Genomic DNA, 21,877 nt, shown 5'->3' with positions numbered 1-21,877 from the left:
TAATGTCACACCACATTGTGAAGAAGGGAAAAACAACGATTTAATAAAATTAGGATTTAAATACTCCTCACCATAAAAATCAATTCCTCTTAGTTCATTTGGGGGACATGCAGACTGTGCTGAGGAGGCTGAGGAGTAGGCACGAAACAGGTAAACTATTGGAGCTGAAACTCCCCCTCCCCCCTCCCCCAATTAAACCCTCCAACCTCTAGCCGTGATAACTCCCGACTGTCGGGAGAGCTCTCCCCCCAACTAGAGTGATCAACCCAGTCCTGGTCTAATATTTCCCTTTCCTTCTCAGAAGATAGAGAAAATGTACGTCATCTGGATCCTGGCACTTTCAGGAACTGGGAGTAGGTAACTCCATGAAATTTATTAGCTAAGAAAATATCAGGATCTACTGCATGGGGAGGGGACTGTGGAAGCAGAGGTGGCTAAAGAGCAATAGGAATTGAAGCACTCACCTCTGGTTGTGGACATCACCTACCTCAGTGCCCTCAGGTGACATGGTATCTGGCACCAAGACGGTAGCAGTAGATCCTTTAAGTCGTGTAAGTTGCGAGGTGAGGCCTCTATAGCTCGGATTTGTTTTTCCAGCACATCCAACAGATGCTCTAACAGACTTAGATCTGGGGAATTTGGAGGCCAAATGAACACCTTGGGCTCTTTGTCATGTTCCCAATCTTGACCAATTTCTACATTGTGGCAGGGTGCATTATCCTGCTGGAAAAGGCCACTGCCATAAGCTAATATTGTTGCCATGAAGGGGTGAACTTTGTCTACAACAATGTTTAGGTGTGTGGTACGTTTCAAAGTAACAGCCACATGTATGGCAGGACCCAAGATTTTGCAAAAGAACATTGCCCGGAGAATCACACTGATTCCCCCAGGTTGTCTTATTCCCATACAGTATCCTGGTGCCATCTCTTCTCCAAGGTAAATTATGCACCTGGCCAGCCACATGATGAAAAAGAAACATGATTCATAAGCCCAGGCCACCTTTTTCCATTGCTCTGGTTCAGTTCTTACACTCACATGCTCATTGAAGGCAATTCGGTAGTGGAAAGGGGTCAGCATAGGAACTCTGACTGGCCTGCAGAAAGCTGTGCATTCTGACACTTTTCTATTATAGCCAGCTAATTTTTTCAGCAATTTGTGCTACAGTACTGAAGCTCTTCAGTGGGATTGGGACCAGATGGACTAGCCTTTGCTCCTCATGTGCATCAATGAGCCTTGGGTGCCCATGACCTGGTTGTCCTTCTTTAGACCACTTTAGTAGGTACTAACCACTGCATACCGGGAACACCATGAAAGACTGGCTGTTTTGGAGATGCTCTGAACCAGACACCTAGCAATCACAATTTGTCCCTTGTTAAAGTCACTCAGATCCTTAAGCTTGTCCATTTCTCCTGTTTCCAACACATCAACTTCAAACACTGAGTGTTCACTTGCTGCCTAGTATATCCCAACCCTTGAAAGGTGGTATTGTAACAAAATAATAAATGTTATTCACTTCACCTGTCAGTGATATTAATGCTATTGTTGATCAGTTCATATGCACCCATATACAGCCGCCTGCGGACCCTCTTCCAGGGCTGGGGGCAGGCTGCACCTGGGGAGACAGAGGCACTGGATGCCAGCGCGGACATAACGCCCGCTCCCAAAAACCTGATCACAGAAGGGGAATCAGGCAACCTAATAAAAGAAGTAATAAAACAGGCTAGAAAGAATCAACATCTTCCTACCTATAATCTTCGTGTCTCTCTCAGGCACAAAATAAAAAAACTGTCTAGCTGGAGGAGGTGGGAGGGCTTAGAGGGGGGAGGGGGATGGCTAAGGTATCAGTGCCTATAGTTTAACTATTTAGTGCCTATTCCTCAGCAACCCATCTAAACCAACATGGTTAATTATTTTAAAAAGAAGTTAACATTGAAATATAGATCTGAAATGTTTGTACTGAATGGTGCTTACCGATACCCATCAGCTATGTTCCAGATCTCCAGTGTTCCATCATATGAACCAATGCAGAGTAATGCTTCTGACACAAATGCACAGGAAGAGACTCCATCGCAGCTACTGTGCAGCATTCTTACTTCCTGCAACAAAATACAATGACGCTAGCACATGAAATGTAAAAACACCCATATAATATAAATATATATATATATATATATATATATATATATATATATATATATAATAAGATTTTAAACCTACCGGTAAATCTTTTTCTCGTAGTCCGTAGAGGATGCTGGGACTCCGTAAGGACCATGGGGATAGACGGGCTCCGCAGGAGACATGGGCACTTTAAGAACGACTTTGACTCTGGGTGTGCACTGGCTCCTCCCTCTATGCCCCTCCTCCAGACCTCAGTTAGAGAAACTGTGCCCAGAGGAGACGGACAGTACAAGGAAAGGATTTTTGTAATCCAAGGGCAAGATTCATACCAGCCACACCAATCACACCGTATAACTTGTGAAATACTATCCAGTTAACAGTATGAAAAAACAACATAGCATCAGTCCAAGACCGATGAAACTATAACATAACCCTTATGTAAGCAATAACTATATACAAGTCTTGCAGAAGTAGTCCGCACTTGGGACGGGCGCCCAGCATCCTCTACGGACTACGAGAAAAAGATTTACCGGTAGGTTTAAAATCTTATTTTCTCTAACGTCCTAGAGGATGCTGGGACTCCGTAAGGACCATGGGGATTATACCAAAGCTCCCAAACGGGCGGGAGAGTGCGGATGACTCTGCAGCACCGATTGAGCAAACAGGAGGTCCTCCTCAGCCAGGGTATCAAACTTATAGAACTTTGCAAAGGTGTTTGACCCCGACCAAGTAGCAGCTCAGCACAGCTGTAGTGCCGAGACCCCTCGGGCAGCCGCCCAAGACGAGCCCACCTTCCTAGTGGAATGGGCCTTAACCGATTTCAGTAACGGCAATCCTGCCGTAGAATGCGCCTGCTGAATCGTGTTACAGATCCAGCGAGCAATAGTCTGCTTTGAAGTAGGGCCGCCAACCTTGTTGGCTGCATACAGGACAAACAGTGCTTCTAATTTTCTGATCCTAGCCGTTCTGGCCACGTAAATTTTGAAAACCCTGACCACATCAAGGGCCTCGGAATCCTCCAAGTCACGTGTAGCCACAGGCACGACAATAGGTTGGTTCATATGAAAGGATGAGACCACCTTAGGTAGGAATTGAGGACGGGTCCGCAACTCCGCTCTATCCATATGGAAAACCAGATAGGGGCTTTTATGTGATAAAGCCACCAATTCCGAAACTCGCCTAGCCGAAGCCAAGGCTAACAACATGACCACCTTCCAAGTGAGATATTTCAACTCCACTGTTTTAAGTGGTTCAAACCAAGTGACTTAAGGAAACTTAACACCACGTTAAGGTCCCAAGGCGCCACCGGAGGTACAAAAGGAGGCTGAATATGCAGTACTCCCTTCACAAAAGTCTGTACTTCAGGTAAAGAGGCCAATTCCTTTTGAAAGAAAATGGATAAGGCCGAAATCTGAACTTTAATGGAGCCTAATTCACTCCAGTTTGTAGGAAGTGAAGAAAACGGCCTAGATGGAATTCTTCCGTAGGAGCATTCCTGGCCTCACACCAAGAAACATATTTTCGCCATATTCGGTGATAATGTTAGACGTCACGTCCTTCCTAGCCTTTATTAGCGTAGGAATGACCTCATCCGGAATACCTTTTTCCGCTAGGATCCGGCCTTCAACCGCCATGCCGTCAAACGCAGCCGCGGTAAGTCTTGGAACAGACAGGGACCTTGTTGTAACAGGTCCTGCCTTAGAGGAAGAGGCCACGGATCTTCTGTGAGCATTTCTTGCAGATCCGGATACCAGGTCCTTCGTGGCCAATCTGGAACAATGAGAATTGTTCTCACTCCTCTTTTTCTTATTATCCTCAACACCTTGGGTATGAGAGGAAGAGGAGGAAACACATATACATACTGGAACACCCACGGTGTCACTAGGGCGTCCACAGCTACCGCCTGAGGGTCTCTTGACCTGGCGCAATACCTTTGTAGCTTTTTGTTGAGACGGGGTGCCATCATGTCTATTTGGGGTAGTCCCCACCGACTTGCAATCTGCGCGAAGACTTCCTGATGAAGTCCCCACTCTCCCGGATTCAGATCGTGTCTGCTGAGGAAGTCTTCTTCCCAGTTGTCCACTCCCGGAATGAACACTGCTGACAGAGCGCTTACATGATTCTCCGCCCAGCGAAGAATTCTGGTGGCTTCCGCCATTGCCACTCTGCTCCTTGTGCCGCCTTGGCGGGTTACATGAGCTACTGCGGTGATGTTGTCTGACTGGATCAGAACTGGTCGATTGCAAAGTAAGATCTCCGCTTGACGTAGGGCGTTGTATATGGCCCTTAGTTCCAGGATGTTGATGTGAAGACAAGTCTCTTGACTTGACCAAAGTCCTTGAAAATTTCTTCCCTGTGTGACTGGTCCCCAACCTCGGAGGCTTGCGTCCGTGGTCACCAGGATCCAGTCCTGAATGCCGAACCTGCGGCCCTCTAGAAGGTGAGCACTGTTTAGCCACCACAGGAGAGATACTCTGGCCCTGGGGGACAGGGTGATCCGCTGATGCAATTGCAGATGCGACCCGGACCATTTGTCCAATAGGTCCCATTGGAAAGTCCTTGCATGGAATCTGCCGTATGGAATGGCTTCGTATGTTGCCACCATCTTTCCCAGAACTTGAGTGCAATGATGTACTGACACTTGTTTTGGTTTCAACAGGTTCATGACTAGAGTCATGAGTTCCTGCGCTTTTTCCGTCGGAAGAAAAACCCTTTTCTGGTCTGTGTCCAGAATCATGCCCAAGAAGGGCAGACGAGTTGTAGGATTCAGCTGCGACTTTGGAATATTGAGAATCCAGCCGTGTCGCTGTAACACATTCAGTGAAAGTGATACGCTGTTCAGCAACTTCTCCCGTGATCTCGCTTTTATGAGGAGATCGTCCAAGTACGGGATAATTGTGACACCCTGCTTGCGCAGGAGCGCCATCATTTCCGCCATTACCTTGGTGAAAATTCTCGGGGCCGTGGAAAGCCCAAACGGCAACGTCTGAAATTGGTAATGACAATCCTGTACCACAAATCTCATGTACGCCTAATGAGGAGGATATATGGGGACATGCAGGTATGCATCCTTTATGTCCAGAGATACCAAAAAATCTCACCCTTCTAGGCTGGCTATGACCGCCCTGAGCGATTCCATTTTGAACTTGAACCGTTTTAAGTAAAGGTTCAGGGGTTTTAAATTTAAAATGGGTCTGACCGAACCGTCCGGTTTCGGAACCACAAACAGAGTTGAGTAGTACCCCTGCCCTCTTTGAAGCAGGGGAACCTCTACCACCACTTGTTGAAGACACAATTTGTGAATCGCATGTAACACTATCTTCCTTTCCAGGGGTTATTTTGGTAGGGCCGATTTGAAAAACCGGCAAGGAGGCACTTCTTCGAGTTCCAGCTTGTAACCCTGGGAAACTATTTCTATTGCCCATGGATCCACCTGTGAGTGGACCCAGACGTGGCTGAACAGTCGAAGACGTGCCCCCACAGGAGCGGACTCCCTCAGGGAAGCCCCAGCGTCATGCGGTGGATTTTGCAGAGGCCGGGGAGGACTTCTGTTCCTGGGAACTAGCTGTGTTATGCAGCTTTTTCCCTCTGCCCTTACCTCTGGCAAGAAAGGACGATCCACGTGCTCTCTTGTTTTTATTGGAACGAAAGGACTGCATTTGATAATGAGGCGCTTTCTTAGATTATGAGGGAATATATGGCAAAAAATTTGATTTACCTGCCGTAGCCGTAGAGACGAGGTCCGAGAGTCCCTCTCCAAACAATTCCTCACCCTTGTAAGGCAACAACTCCATATGTCTCTTGGAGTCGGCATCACCAGTCCACTGTCGGGTCCATAAGACACGCCTAGCAGAAATAGACATAGCGTTTATCCTGGAACTCAGTAAACTAATGTCTCTTTGAGCATCCCTCATATACAAGACTGCATCTTTTATTTGCCCTAGGGTCAATAAAATAGTATCCTTATCAAGAGTCTCAATATCCGTTGATAAGGAATCTGTCCATGCTGCTACAGCACTACAAACCCAGGCCGACGCAATAGCCGGTCTGAGTAACGTACCAGAATGTGTGTAAATGGACTTCAGGGTAACCTCCTGCTTGCGGTCAGCAGGATCCTCGAGGGTAGCCGTATCTTGGGATGGAAGCGCTATCTTTTTTGATAAGCGCGTCAAGGCCTTGTCCACCCTAGGGGAGGATTCCCACCGTATCCTGTCCTGCGACGGGAAAGGATAAGCTGTTAGGATCCTTTTGGGAATCTGCAGTTTTTTGTCTGGAGTTTCCCACGCTTTTTCACATACTTCGTTCAGCTCATGTGAGGAGGGAAAGGAGACCTCAGGTTTCTTTCCTTTATACATGTGTACTCTCGTGTCAGGGGCAGGGGGTTCCTCAGTGATATGCAACACATCTTTTATTGCGATAATCATATATCGAATACCTTTAGCCACCTTTGGCTGTAATTTTGTATCACCGTAATCGACACTGGAGTCTGAATCCGTGTCGGTATCTGTGTCAACTATTTGGGATAGTGGGCGCTTCTGAGACCCCGAAGGTCCCGGCGACATAGGGACAGGCATGGGTTGACTCCCTGACTGTGCCCCAGCTTCGGCTTTGTCTAGCCTTTTGTGCAATAAATTAACATTTGCACTTAAAACATTCCACATATCCATCCAGTCCGGCGTCGGCACCGCCGACCGAGACCTAACATTCATAAACTCCCCCTCCTCCTTAGGTGAGCCCTCAACCTCAGACATGTTGACACACACGTACCGACACACCACACATACACAGGGAAGCTCTTTTCTGAAGACAGGTTCCCCACCAGGCCCTTTGGAGAGACAGAGAGTATGCCAGCACACACCCCAGCGCTATATGACCCAGGAATAACACAGTAAATTAATGTTTACCCAGCAGCGCTGTTTTATGTATCTGCGCCAATTATGTGCCCCCCCTCTACTTTAAAACCCTCTGTCACCGTGTGTCAAGCAGGGGAGAGTCCGGGGAGCTTCCTCTCAGCGGTGCTGTGGAGAAAAAATGGCGCTGGTGAGTGCTGAGGGAGAAGCCCCGCCCCCTCGGCGGCAGGCTTCTGTCCCGCTCAATTTTTTCAATACATGGCGGGGGCTCTTTTTATACATGTACAGTGCCCAGCTGTACATGTATATATACATCTGTGCCATAAGAGAGGTTTATATTGCTGCCCAGGGCGCAACCCCCTGCGCCCTGCACCCTTACAGTGACCGGAGTGATTGAGGTGAAGGGGAGCAATGGCGCACAGCTGCAGTGCTGTGCGTTACCTCAGTGAAGATCCAAGTGTCTTCTGCCGCCTCAGATAGGTCTTTTCCTCACATACTCACCCGGCTTCTTTCTTCCGGCTCTGCGAGGAGGACGGCGGCGCGGCTCTGGGACGGACGGCGAGGGTGAGACCTGCGTACCGATCCCTCTGGAGCTAATGGTGTCCAGTAGCCTAAGAAACAGAGCCCTGAACTCAGAGAAGTGGGTCTGTTTCTCTCTCCTCAGTCCCTCGATGCAGTGCGTCTGTTGCCAGCAGACTCCCTGAAAATAAAAAACCTAACAAAAATGCTTTCTTACAGGAAACTCAGGAGAGCTCCTGAAATGCACCCAGTCTCCACTGGGCACAGTATCAAACTGAGGTCTGGAGAAGGGGCATAGAGGGAGGAGCCAGTGCACACCCAGAGTCAAAGTCTTTCTTAAAGTGCCCATGTCTCCTGCGGAGCCCGTCTATCCCCATGGTCCTTACGGAGTCCCAGCATCCTCTAGGACGTTACAGATATATATATATATATATATAGACATTGTAGTGATCCTGGGATCACCCAGCCGTTATTATGGATTAAAAGCACCAGCACTTTATTTACCTGTTTCCAGCTGTGTCAGTCTCTGAGTGCTGCTGATTGTACTACAATGTCTATATGAATGAATTCTCCAGAAGGCATCTGAGCAGCTTATTACTATGTAGGAGAGTGCCGATCTGATACAAGTTGTTTTATATATATATATATATATATATATATATATATATATATATATATATATATACATACATACATATACACACACATACATACATACATACATACATACACACACACATATATATGTCTAAAATAACTTTGGAGTCTCTATGCCTCAGAAATCACAACCTGTACATAACCATATACCACCAGACAAAGAAACACAAACTACTATTGACGGATAAAGTAAGAAACCTGGTTTCCACTACTGTGGATCGTGTACGGGATGTAAAAACACCAGAAGGATACTGATCAAAGTTCAATTCAACACCACAGGACTAAATTTCAATCAAATACAAGAAAATGTAGCTTGAAATGTGCTAAACATAATGGTGATGCACTTACAAACAAACGTGATGTTATCAGCATAAAACAAATATCCACAAGGAACGTCATGCATACATACAGGTGTTCTTTATTGTAGGTGGTATAAGTAGGACTACACAGGAAGAGGGATTCACACTTCTGACAAAGGACTAAAAGGTCAGAAACGCGTTAAGTGCTCCTCTTCTATACACAAGGACCGGGTGGCTGTTGCGGTAACTACTCCCTGGATGTGACCTCTTGTATCCGGACTGGGGGATCACGTACCTATCTACCTTTCCATCTTAGACTGGACCTGAGGATGGTTGCTGTTTCTGCCCAGCTTTGTGGATATTTGTTTTATGCTGATAACATCACGTTTGTTTGTAAGTGCATTGATTATTAAAATTTTATATGGTAAAAAGGATCACTGCACTATCTTTTCCTGTTTATGTGCCTAACCTCAAACACATGATATGTGGAGGGAGTCACATTCTATTTTCCAGATTCAGACATTCGTTTGCACCTATTTCTGGTCTGGAGGTTTTTCCTGCTGACTGCTGAGCCATATGCCGCATGAGATCCATGAGATATGCCGTTTTAATAACATTTGTTTGTAAGTGCTATGATTAAAAAATAAAAAATTTCCCTTAAAAAAGGTTTATTGCACTATCTTTCTCTGTATCTTATGTGCCCAACCTGAAAAACACATTGTGTGTAGAGGTGGTCACATTGTATCTTTTAGATTTGAACCTATGAACAGTGATTGAAAGAAAATCAAGTCTCCTCCTTCTGGAAATTTTGAGGGTGATTATCCTTTAAATTCCACGCATGAAATATTCTTTGGTATAATATATTTTTTCCTCTGAGCGCCATATGTGTGTGCGTAATTCTTTCCTCTTTGTATACTGTCTAGTGTCTTTTGGATGTACACTTTATTACGCCCATTTTGGCTGCACCTTGGGTTTTAATTGCGCACTTATTTTTCATTCTCTCCTTTTCTACTTAGCATTTTAAAAGTGCCAAAGTCTTGAAAGAGCCTCATAGACCAGTGTGCCCCAAAGGTTACTAATCTTTTGGTGTTTGACATAACCTCACAGATATAGATTGTGTACATATACATTCAAGACATATTATGAAATGGGTTTTGTGTAGTATCAAGTTCATGTTAAGATTAATAGTCTCAAGAATACATGCTATTACCTCCCCACTGTCAGTATGGAGAATATGCAAGGAGCCATCACTGGTGCCCACAACTGCCAAGTCACCCTTAGAACTCAGGCCAACACATCCCGGAATAGAAGGTACATCCAGTGATTTGCTGTAAGAGAGAAGATGATACAGTACTTCAGAGAAGTGCTCTTTCCAAGTATAACATAGTTATATTATATTATATTTACTCTTGTCCATTAAACCATCACAATGATGTGGTTCTGCATACTTTGCAATTTAATTTTAAATACAAGAACACTTGTCCAATTTAAAATGATAAAATCTTGAGGGAGAACAAAATTACAAATAGGGGTGACATCCGCAGGCATGCCAACGTTTCCAATTGTAAAATCTGGCCAAATGAGGTAACATCCCAGACCTGCCCAAGTCACCCATGCAAGGTGTAAACCTGTCCCTCTTGTAAACCAAAATTCTGCACTCTTCTGCGGCATTCAGGATTGTATGAATTTGGGCAAAGATTTAGAAAAGGGGCAAAGGCTTGTGCAAACGCCACTATTAATGGTACTTTTAAAACCTACCACTACACTATTCATCAAAACCTCAAAGTGAATACAGTAATAATAATGCATCAAGGGAAGACACCATGTAGGTTGTAACCTCACGTAATCAGGAATCTGTCTACTGTTTGTATTAGCCTGTATGTGTCAACCGTTGTGAATCTAGTATGTCCAATATGCAAGCACAATACATTACCAATACCATAGACATACACATAAAGATGTACCACGTAATCTCTGACCTTGAGCAAACATTTATGGAGTCTGGTTTATTGTTCCATGCTGTGATTAGCTGGGCTTCTGTACTCTTCCAGTCAGCCAAAATCTCTTGTGCCTGGTTGCATACTGGTGAACAGTCAGGCTCATTCAGGGCCAGCTGATAAAACAGGGAAGGATTCTGGGAGAGAATGTGCAATGATCTCTCAATAAACTCCCTGAATACCCTTAATGGCGATTCTTGTGGCTGTTGATTAAACTCATTCTGTTCCGAAGATGCAGGGGTCAATGAAGTCTTCTCAGGCAGGACTGTTGCTTAAATGTAAAACAATAGGGTTTAAAATAAATGAAATTGGGGGAAGAAAAAAAAATATTATATATATTTATATATATATATATATATATATATATATATATTTTTATATATATATATATATATATATATATGTGTGTGTGTGTATGTATGTATGTATGTACGTATTATATATATATATATATATATATTTATATATATCCCAGATGGCTATTTATATCCCAGCTCTATTTATATATATCTTCCCCTCAGAATACCTATATACTTATACCCAGATTTATCAAGCCTTGGAGAGTAATACATCGCACAGTGATAAAGTACCAGCCAACCAGCTTCTAACTCCCATGTTACAGGCTGTGTTCTCAGTGTATCTCAGTTTATATAAATCTCAGGGGGAAATTCAATTAGCTGCCATAAGACAGTAATTTACCACGTTTTGATTTTTCGTAGACACTGCCAAAAAATTACCGCAAAAAGCGGCTTATCCCTTGTTTGTGCACTCCGTAATTCACCCTATTCAATTATTAATTTGTGAAAAGAGGATTTTGGTACTTACCGATAAATCCATTTCTCTGAATCCTCTAGGGGACACTGGAGCATTCCATTAGACATTAGGGGTGTGAAGCTTGCAACCGGAGGTGTGGCACAATCTAAAATTAGCATTGTCTGCACAGCCGGCTCCTCCCCCTTCAAATCCCTCCTCCCTCAGTTTGGAAAATTTGACTGAGAGAATAGGACATGATACTAGAACACATGACGAGGAACCGAACCGTACAACCTAACAAACAGCAGCCAAGTAACTTAACCGAGAAACCAACGCTGTTTGTACGAACCGTTTCACCAAGAACGTTGAATCCAGCAGGCCGACAGCACCGAGGCGGGCGTCCAGTGTCCCCTAGAGGATTCAGAGAAATGGATTTATCGGTAAGTACCAAAATCCTCTTTTCTCTTTCATCCACTAGGGGACACTGGAGCATTCCATTAGACATTAGGGGACGTCCCAAAGTTAACCCCCAGGGAGGGAGTGCTGTCGGTTGTCTGCAAAACCAAACGTCCGGACATAGAGTCGCCGGACTCAAAGGTATCAAACTTGCAAAAGCACGCGAATGCGTGGGCTGAAGACCACGTTGCCGCTCCGCAAAGTTGAGCAGTGGAAGCACCCTGGCCACCGCCCACGAGGCATCCACCAATCGGGTGGTAGGAGCACCCGTCTGAACCCGAACCTGTTTTCCACAGGAATTATAAGCTTGCCGAATGGCAAGTCCAAGCCATCGAGACAAAGACCGCTGAGATGCTGGCCAACCCTTCCTAGGTCCAGCCTGAAGAACAAACGAATGGTCTGACCTTCCGAAGGATGACGTAACCTGTACCTATACCCGTAAATCTTGGACAACATCCAAGGACACGTCCCCATCTGCAAGACCCCGGAAGGATGGGACCATAATGGACTGGTTTACGTGAAAACCCCAAAACAACCCTAGGCAGGAGTTCTGCTCCTGTACGGAGTTCTGCCCTATCCTCCTGAAAAGTCCAAACGGGGCTCTTACACTAAGGCACGCAACATAAAAAAAAACCCTGGGCGAAGCCAAGACAAGCAAAAACGTGACCTACCAAGAAAGATATTTCAGGACTGGTTTTGCTAGCGGTTCAAAAGTAGGTGATGTCAAAAACTCCAACACCAAATGTAAGTCCCATGTGTAGTAGGAGATAGAAAAGGGGCTGCTATCCGCAGAACCCCCTGTAAAAAGGTTTGACTTCTGCAAGGATGCTAATCGCTGTTGAAATCGGACGGAGAGAACCGAATGCAGAGAGCCCAGCCTCAGTCCTAAATCGAGACCGGCCTGAAGGAAGAGTAGAAGTCTGGATAAGTGGAAGTGCTTCGAATTCCACCCACGTTCTTGACACCAAGCCATGTACCTCTTCCAAAGCCTGCAGCAGTACATGGCTGTGACCGGCTACCCGGCGGCAATCATCGTAGGAATGGACGATCGTGGTATACTTCTGTTCCTTAAAATCCGGGATTTTAATAGCCTTGCCGGGAACCACAGCCTGTTTCTGGGAGTTGGAACGGTCCCTGAGATAGCAGGTCCCCTCTCAGAAGAGACCTTCACGGATCTTCCGTTAGTAACCCACGCAGGTCTGAGTACTAACTCCTGCGGGACCAATACGGTGCGATTAGAATCACCGACACTCGCTCTCGTGTCAACCCTACTCAGATCCCTGGGTATGAGTTGGAAAGGTGAAAAATGGAAAACTTTTTATAACACCAAGAAAATGTTAATGCGTCCACTCCTTCAGCTGCTAGATCACTTGTCCTGGACATCTATCTGGGCAGCTGATGGTATTGTCGAGACGCCATTGTGTCGACCTGAGGTAGGCCCCATCTCACCACCAAGTCGAAATTCCGTGGATGGAGGTACCTCTCCCATGGATGCATGACCTGGCGACTGAAATAATCCGCATCCCAGTTCTCCACACCTGGAATGAACCCTGCCGAGAGGATGACGTTTCGCCTTTCTGCCCACAACAAAATCTTCTGTGGTTTCCTTTAACGCCATCCCGCTTCTCCATGACTGATTACGTCTGCCGTCGTCGTGACATTGTCCGACTGCATCTTTATGTGTTGACCCATGACTGGGCCTTTGGCTAAGAAAAAGGGCCCTGTAAACTGCTCCGAGTTCGAGAATGTGTAAGGGTAGGCTGCTTTCCAGTAGCGTCCATCTGTTCTGAAACTAATGCTCCTCCTAGACGGCACCCCAACCTCTGAGACTGGTATCTGTTGCAGGATCCCTTCAATCCCAAATGCCGAATCTCTAGCCTGCTGCGAGATTCCTGTGCAACGCCCACCAAATTAAGGAGGTGCGTATGCGTGGTGGAAGTCGGATTCTTTGTGCAGAAGCCAGTGTGACCTTGCTCCCTGAGCAATGAGGTTCATCAGTAATGGTCGGGAATGAAATCTGCCTTACTGGGGATCTTCTAAAGATGCCACCAACTTCCCGAGAAATTTCACACAGAGGTGTAGAGAAACCTTTTGTGACCTTAGTACCTGAGCCACTAATCTCTGTAGGTCCAGGACCTTGTTCCTTGGTAGGAATACTTTCAATAGTACCATGTCCAAGATGAGGCCGAGGAACTGAATCCGTTGAATTGGCATGAGGTTGGTTCTCTGTAAATGCACAATCCCCTTATGTGGAATGAGAAATGGATGAGACATCTGAACATCCCTGACCAACTGGTCCCGAGAGGATGCCTTGATTAGCAGGTCGCCTAGATAAGGACTAATCGTGACTCTCAACAGTCCCGATTCTGCAACCATGAATGCCATGATCTTCGTAAAGAACCTGGGGGTCGATGATAGACCGAACGGCAAGGCCCTGAAATGGTAGCGATCCATTCGCAGTGCGAACCTCAAGTAAGCTTGTTGAAGAGCCCAGATTGGGATAAGCACATATGCATGTTCCAAGCCTGCAATAACCAACTGGATTGATTCCGGCTTGAATTAGAAGACACTGAGAGACCGGTTTAAAATGGTTAAATCGAGTCTCGGCCTGCCTGTCCGGATCACATTTTGGACGACAAAAGGATTGGAATAACAAAACCGTTCCTTTCTGAGGGGCGGCCACCGGAATAATGACCTCCGAACGTAGCTAAGTTCCAATTGTTGGCAGTAGCGTTTATAATCTCTTGTCAGCAGGTCCATCCCGCTCTTCTGGTTGCTGCCTGTGAGCGGTCTCTATCTCTGCCCCCACGTACTTGTGTACCGAAACCTCTTCCTGAGAGCCAAAGGAATTACACGCTGGTCCTCAAGAACCTCTCCTAAACTGTGGAGTGGCTCATGTATAAGGAGTAGGCAGACCAGTGGACGCTGTAGCTTGCGAAATCCTCCTGGCTAACACTGGACCGAAAAACCTCACCTCCTCAAAGGGGATGGAGTCTACCGCCCCTTGGTGTCAGAATCTCTAGCCGATATGGTTGATGTAGAGATGCGTAATGTCTATAGGTTTGACACAAGTATGAAGCTGAATTTCCATTGTGTCCCGCCAGTTGAGTAATTTCTTTCCAGACCATGCTCCCATGGCCTTGTTAACCCCAAGCGCAGACCACCGTAGTCTTTGTGCTGCGTCTGCTACAAAAATTGACTTTAAAGGTGGGTGAACTTTTTACTTCGTTTCATTAGGTAACGGTAAGATTGTTTTCCTTGACAACCTTCCTGGGAAAGCATCCACTACCGGTGGAATCTCCCACTTATCCATTATACCCTTAGGTAGGGGATCAGTTACTAAAAACCCTGTTTTGAAATTGAACACGGTTGTCAGGTTGGTTCCAGGACTCCTCTATTAAAGACTGGAGGATTTAGGAATGGGAAATGCTGCGGAACGCGCTCTTGGGATTCGAACCATCCGAATCTACTGGCTTCGTCTCTTATTATACCTTAAAGTTTTAGGATCTCAGCTTGTTGTGATGAAATAATCAAGACCTGAGATTGCCGCGTCCTGTGTGGGCAATCGGCGTCTAGCTTAAGGGGGGTACTCACGGGAGAGATGTGTGCTGAGCGATCTTAACACAGACCGCTCAGCGCACATCTCTCACCCCGCTCAGCACAGCGCGATGTGCTGAGCGAGGGGGAAAGCCGACGGGGGGCCGCTCACTTCACACAACGGTGAAGTGAGCGACCCGCTAGATTGAGCCTGCATGCAGGCTCAATCTAGCACCGGCGATAGCGATGTGCGGGGCCGCGCATCGCTATCGCTGGGGGGCATACACACGGCAGATCCGTGCTTAAAAATAAGATTTTACTTACCGATAAATCTATTTCTCGGAGTCCGTAGTGGATGCTGGGGTTCCTGAAAGGACCATGGGGAATAGCGGCTCCGCAGGAGACAGGGCACAAAAAGTAAAGCTTTTTCCGATCAGGTGGTGTGCACAGGCTCCTCCCCCTATGACCCTCCTCCAGACTCCAGTTAGGTACTGTGCCCGGACGAGCGTACACAATAAGGGAGGATTTTGAATCCCGGGTAAGACTCATACCAGCCACACCAATCACACCGTACAACTTGTGATCTAAACCCAGTTAACAGTATGATAACAGCGGAGCCTCTGAAAGATGGCTTCCTTCAACAATAACCCGAATTAGTTAACAATAACTATGTACAATTTATGCAGATAATCCGCACTTGGGATGGGCGCCCAGCATCCACTACGGACTCCGAGAAATAGATTTATCGGTAAGTAAAATCTTATTTTCTCTATCGTCCTAGTGGATGCTGGGGTTCCTGAAAGGACCATGGGGATTATACCAAAGCTCCCAAACGGGCGGGAGAGTGCGGATGACTCTGCAGCACCGAATGAGAGAACTCCAGGTCCTCCTTAGCCAGAGTATCAAATTTGTAAAATTTTACAAACGTGTTCTCCCCTGACCACGTAGCTGCTCGGCAAAGTTGTAATGCCGAGACCCCTCGGGCAGCCGCCCAAGATGAGCCCACCTTCCTTGTGGAGTGGGCCTTTACAGATTTAGGCTGTGGCAGGCCTGCCACAGAATGTGCAAGTTGGATTGTGCTACAGATCCAACGAGCAATCGTCTGCTTAGACGCAGGAGCACCCATCTTGTTGGGTGCATACAATATAAACAACGAGTCAGATTTTCTGACTCCAGCTGTCCTTGCAATATATATTTTTAATGCTCTGACAACGTCCAGTAACTTGGAGTCCTCCAAGTCACTTGTAGCCGCAGGCACTACAATAGGCTGGTTCAGATGAAATGCTGACACCACCTTAGGGAGAAAATGCGGACGAGTCCGCAGTTCTGCCCTGTCCGAATGGAAAATCAGATATGGGCTTTTGTAAGATAAAGCTGCCAATTCTGACACTCTCCTGGCAGAAGCCAGGGCTAGAAGCATGGTCACTTTCCATGTGAGATATTTCAAATCCACCTTTTTTAGTGGTTCAAACCAATGAGATTTTAGGAAGTCCAAAACCACATTGAGATCCCACGGTGCCACTGGAGGCACCACAGGAGGCTGTATATGCAGCACTCCCTTAACAAAGGTCTGGACTTCAGGGACTGAAGCCAATTCTTTTTGAAAGAAAATCGACAGGGCCGAAATTTGAACCTTAATAGATCCCAATTTGAGACCCATTGACAATCCTGATTGCAGGAAATGTAGGAATCGACCCAGGTGAAATTCCTCCGTCGGAGCACTCCGATCTTCGCACCACGCAACATATTTTCGCCAAATTCGGTGATAATGTTGCACGGTTACTTCCTTCCTTGCTTTAATCAAAGTAGGAATGACTTCTTCCGGCATGCCTTTTTCCTTTAGGATCCGGCGTTCAACCGCCATGCCGTCAAACGCAGCCGCGGTAAGTCTTGAAACAGACAGGGACCCTGCTGAAGCAAGTCCCTCCTTAGAGGTAGAGGCCACGGATCTTCCATGATCATCTCTTGAAGTTCCGGGTACCAAGTCCTTCTTGGCCAATCCGGAACCACTAGTATCGTTCTTACGCCTCTTTGCCGTATAATTCTCAATACTTTTGGTATGAGAGGCAGAGGAGGAAACACATACACCGACTGGTACACCCAAGGCGTTACCAGCGCGTCCACAGCTATTGCCTGCGGGTCTCTTGACCTGGCGCAATACCTGTCCAGTTTTTTGTTGAGGCGAGACGCCATCATGTCCACCATTGGTCTTTCCCAACGGGTTACCAGCATGTGGAAGACTTCTGGATGAAGTCCCCACTCTCCCGGGTGAAGATCGTGTCTGCTGAGGAAGTCTGCTTCCCAGTTGTCCACTCCCGGGATGAACACTGCTGACAGTGCTATCACATGATTCTCTGCCCAGCGAAGAATCCTTGCAGCTTCTGCCATTGCACTCCTGCTTCTTGTGCCGCCCTGTCTGTTCACATGGGCGACTGCCGTGATGTTGTCCGACTGGATCAACACCGGTTTTCCCTGAAGCAGAGGTTCTGCCTGGCTTAGAGCATTGTATATTGCTCTTAGTTCCAGAATGTTTATGTGAAGAGACGTTTCCAGGCTCGTCCATACTCCCTGGAAGTTTCTTCCTTGTGTGACTGCTCCCCAGCCTCTCAGGCTGGCGTCCGTGGTCACCAGGATCCAATCCTGTATGCCGAATCTGCGGCCCTCCAATAGATGAGCACTCTGCAACCACCACAGAAGAGACACCCTTGTCCTTGGAGACAGGGTTATCCGCAGGTGCATCTGAAGATGCGACCCTGACCATTTGTTCAACAGATCCCTTTGGAAAATTCTTGCGTGGAATCTGCCGAATGGAATTGCTTCGTAAGAAGCCACCATTTTTCCCAGGACTCTTGTGCATTGATGTACAGACACCTTTCCTGGTTTTAGGAGGTTCCTGACAAGCTCGGATAACTCCTTGGCTTTTTCCTCCGGGAGAAAAACCTTTTTCTGAACCGTGTCCAGAATCATCCCTAGGAACAGCAGACGAGTTGTCGGCATTAACTGGGATTTTGGAATATTCAGAATCCACCCGTGCTGTTTTAGCACTTCTTGAGACAGTGCTAATCCCATCTCTAGCTGTTCTCTGGACCTCGCCCTTATTAGGAGATCGTCCAAGTATGGGATAATTAATACGCCTTTTCTTCGAAGAAGAATCATCATCTCGGCCATTACCTTTGTAAAGATCCGAGGTGCCGTGGACAATCCGAACGGCAGCGTCTGAAACTGATAGTGACAGTTTTGTACAACGAACCTGAGGTACCCCTGGTGTGAGGGGTAAATTGGAACGTGGAGATACGCATCCTTGATGTCCAAGGATACCATAAAGTCCCCCTCTTCCAGGTTCGCTATCACTGCTCTGAGTGACTCCATTTTGAACTTGAACTTCTTTATGTACAGGTTCAAGGACTTCAGATTTAGAATAGGCCTTACCGAGCCATCCGGCTTCGGTACCACAAAAAGAGTGGAATAATACCCCTTCCCTTGTTGCAGAAGAGGTACCTTGACTATCACCTGCTGAGAGTACAGCTTGTGAATGGCTTCCAAAACCGTCTCCCTTTCGGAGGGGGACGTTGGTAAAGCAGACTTCAGGAAACGGCGAGGTGGATCTGTCTCTAATTCCAACCTGTATCCCTGAGATATTATCTGCAGGATCCAGGGATCTACTTGCGAGTGAGCCCACTGCGCGCTGTAATTTTTGAGACGACCCCCCACCGTCCCCGAGTCCGCTTGAGAAGCCCCAGCGTCATGCTGAGGCTTTTGTAGAAGCCGGGGAGGGCTTCTGATCCTGGGAAGGAGCTGCGTGTTGCTGTCTCTTCCCTCGACCTTTGCCTCGTGGCAGATATGAATAGCCCTTTGCTCTCTTATTTTTAAAGGAACGAAAGGGCTGCGGTTGAAAGGTCGGTGCCTTTTTCTGTTGGGGAGTGACTTGAGGTAGAAAGGTGGATTTCCCGGCTGTAGCCGTGGCCACCAAATCTGATAGACCGACTCCAAATAACTCCTCCCCTTTATACGGCAAAACTTCCATATGCCGTTTTGAATCCGCATCGCCTGTCCACTGTCGCGTCCATAAAGCTCTTCTGGCCGAAATGGACATAGCACTTACCCGTGATGCCAGTGTGCATATATCCCTCTGTGCATCACGCATATAAAGAAATGCATCCTTTATTTGTTCTAACGACAGTAAAATATTGTCCCTGTCCAGGGTATCAATATTTTCAATCAGGGATTCTGACCAAACTACCCCCGCACTGCCCATCCAGGCAGTCGCTACAGCTGGTCGTAGTATAACACCTGCATGTGTGTATATACTTTTTTGGATATTTTCCATCCTCCTATCTGATGGATCTTTAAGTGCGGCCGTCTCAGGAGAGGGTAACGCCACTTGTTTAGATAAGCGTGTTAGCGCCTTGTCCACCCTAGGAGGTGTTTCCCAGCGCTCCCTAACCTCTGGCGGGAAAGGGTATAATGCCAATAATTTCTTTGAAATTATCAGCTTTTTATCAGGGGCAACCCACGCTTCATTACACACGTCATTTAGTTCTTCTGATTCAGGAAAAACTATAGGTAGTTTTTTCATACCCCACATAATACCCTGTTTAGTGGTACCTGTAGTATCAGCTAAATGTAACGCCTCCTTCATTGCCAAAATCATATAACGTGTGGCCCTACTGGAAAATACGGTTGATTCGTCACCGTCACCACTGGAGTCATCGCCTGTGTCTGGGTCTGTGTCGACCGACTGAGGCAAAGGGCGTTTCACAGCCCCTGACGGTGTTTGAGTCGCCTGGACAGGCACTAATTGATTGTCCGGCCGTCTCATGTCGTCAAACGACTGCTTTAGCGTGTTGACACTATCCCGTAGTTCCATAAATAAAGGCATCCATTCTGGTGTCGACTCCCTAGGGGGTGACATCCTCATATTTGGCAATTGCTCCGCCTCCACACCAATATCGTCCTCATACATGTCGACACACACGTACCGACACACAGCAGACACACAGGGAATGCTCCTAACGAAGACAGGACCCACTAGCCCTTTGGGGAGACAGAGGGAGAGTTTGCCAGCACACACCAAAAGCGCTATATATATATCAGGGATAGCCTTATAATAAGTGCTCCCTTATAGCTGCTTTGTTATATCAAAATATCGCCATAAATGTGCCCCCCCCCTCTCTGTTTTACCCTGTTTCTGTAGTGCAGTGCAGGGGAGAGACTTGGGAGCCGTCCTGACCAGCGGAGCTGTGAGAGGAAATGGCGCCGTGTGCTGAGGAGATAGGCCCCGCCCCTTTTCCGGCGGGCTCGTCTCCCGCTATTTAGAAAAATTAGGCAGGGGTTAAATATCTCCATATAGCCTCTAGGGCTATATGTGAGGTATTTTTAGCCTTTATAGGTACTCATTTGCCTCCCAGGGCGCCCCCCTCCCAGCGCCCTGCACCCTCAGTGACTGCCGTGTGAAGTGTGCTGAGAGGAAAATGGCGCACAGCTGCAGTGCTGTGCGCTACCTTTAGAAGACTGCAGGAGTCTTCAGCCGCCGATTCTGGACCTCTTCTGATTTCAGCATCTGCAAGGGGGCCGGCGGCGTGGCTCCGGTGACCATCCAGGCTGTACCTGTGATCGTCCCTCTGGAGCTTGATGTCCAGTAGCCAAGAAACCAATCCATCCTGCACGCAGGTGAGTTGACTCCTTCTCCCCTCAGTCCCTCGCTGCAGTGATCCTGTTGCCAGCAGGAATCACTGTAAAATAAAAAACCTAGCTAAACTTTCTCTAAGCAGCTCTTTAGGAGAGCCACCTAGATTGCACCCTTCTCGGCCGGGCACAAAAATCTAACTGGAGTCTGGAGGAGGGTCATAGGGGGAGGAGCCAGTGCACACCACCTGATCGGAAAAAGCTTTACTTTTTGTGCCCTGTCTCCTGCGGAGCCGCTATTCCCCATGGTCCTTTCAGGAACCCCAGCATCCACTAGGACGATAGAGAAATCTAAGCAATCTAGCAAGATTGCTTAGATTTTAAGCACGGATCTCTCCGTGTGTACCCCCCTTTAGATGCAAACAACTCACCCTTGTGTGCTAATGAGAAAAGCCTCATCCTCTTTCCGTTACAACAGGAATAGGCCTTTTAACCGCCTTGCACATTGTTACCTGCTTGTGCTGGAGGCGTTAACCTGATAAAAATCCTTTTAATTGTCTTGGAGAATCCCGCAGCACTAATTGTTGCATGCGGGATTCCGGCATCTCATTGGAGATTTTATGTACAAGGTGATAGAGACAGAGCACTGCTCCCACTTGGAGCTTCCTTGTCTAAGCAGGAGTTGGCCAACCCGCGTGCTTCGTTACAGTTCGTACAAACATAACAGGTCTCTGCCCCCTTGGAGGTCTGTGCTTCAGACCTGTCATTGAAACTCCCTACCAGGGTATTTCGTGGCGCTTTCACCCTTTAAACTAGGAAGAGAAAGGCTGTTAGAAATGACAGAAGCAAAGTTATCGGATCGGGCTGGAAATACTGTTCTCCTTTTTTATATAGAAACTAGAACAGGCCAAAATTATATTTATAAACATAAATAAATAAATAAATAAATAAACAAACAAAATGAAACACCAGCCGACATACAACCCCCAAACCTCAACTGTAACTCAGCTACGATGGGAGAGTTGGGATCCGCTTGCTTCGTTGTATTTTCGTCAGGATCTTTAGA

At 46.9% G+C, this 21,877-nt stretch overlaps 1 protein-coding gene across 7 annotated transcripts in view; it reads right to left on the bottom strand.

The window, feature by feature from the left end:
• Positions 1 to 21,877, bottom strand: part of LOC134890326 (telomerase protein component 1-like) — a 262,589-nt gene that overhangs the window by 51,691 nt on the left and 189,021 nt on the right. For 6 of the 7 annotated variants that reach the window (XM_063913448.1, XM_063913445.1, XM_063913452.1 and 3 more), the window contains exons 34-36: positions 10,423 to 10,711; positions 9,654 to 9,771; positions 1,972 to 2,096 (exon numbers count right to left, since the gene is read on the bottom strand). In XM_063913448.1, coding sequence (XP_063769518.1) covers positions 1,972 to 2,096; positions 9,654 to 9,771; positions 10,423 to 10,711 — 532 coding nt within the window. The remainder of the gene's footprint in view (positions 1 to 1,971; positions 2,097 to 9,653; positions 9,772 to 10,422; positions 10,712 to 21,877) is intronic. The other variant, XM_063913451.1, reaches the window with a different exon arrangement.

Source organism: Pseudophryne corroboree, chromosome 1 (genome assembly GCF_028390025.1).
Source record: "Pseudophryne corroboree isolate aPseCor3 chromosome 1, aPseCor3.hap2, whole genome shotgun sequence".
Classification (NCBI taxonomy): domain Eukaryota; kingdom Metazoa; phylum Chordata; class Amphibia; order Anura; family Myobatrachidae; genus Pseudophryne; species Pseudophryne corroboree.
The sequence above is the reverse complement of the archived record's forward strand: the minus strand, read 5'-3'. Positions and strand labels throughout refer to the sequence as shown.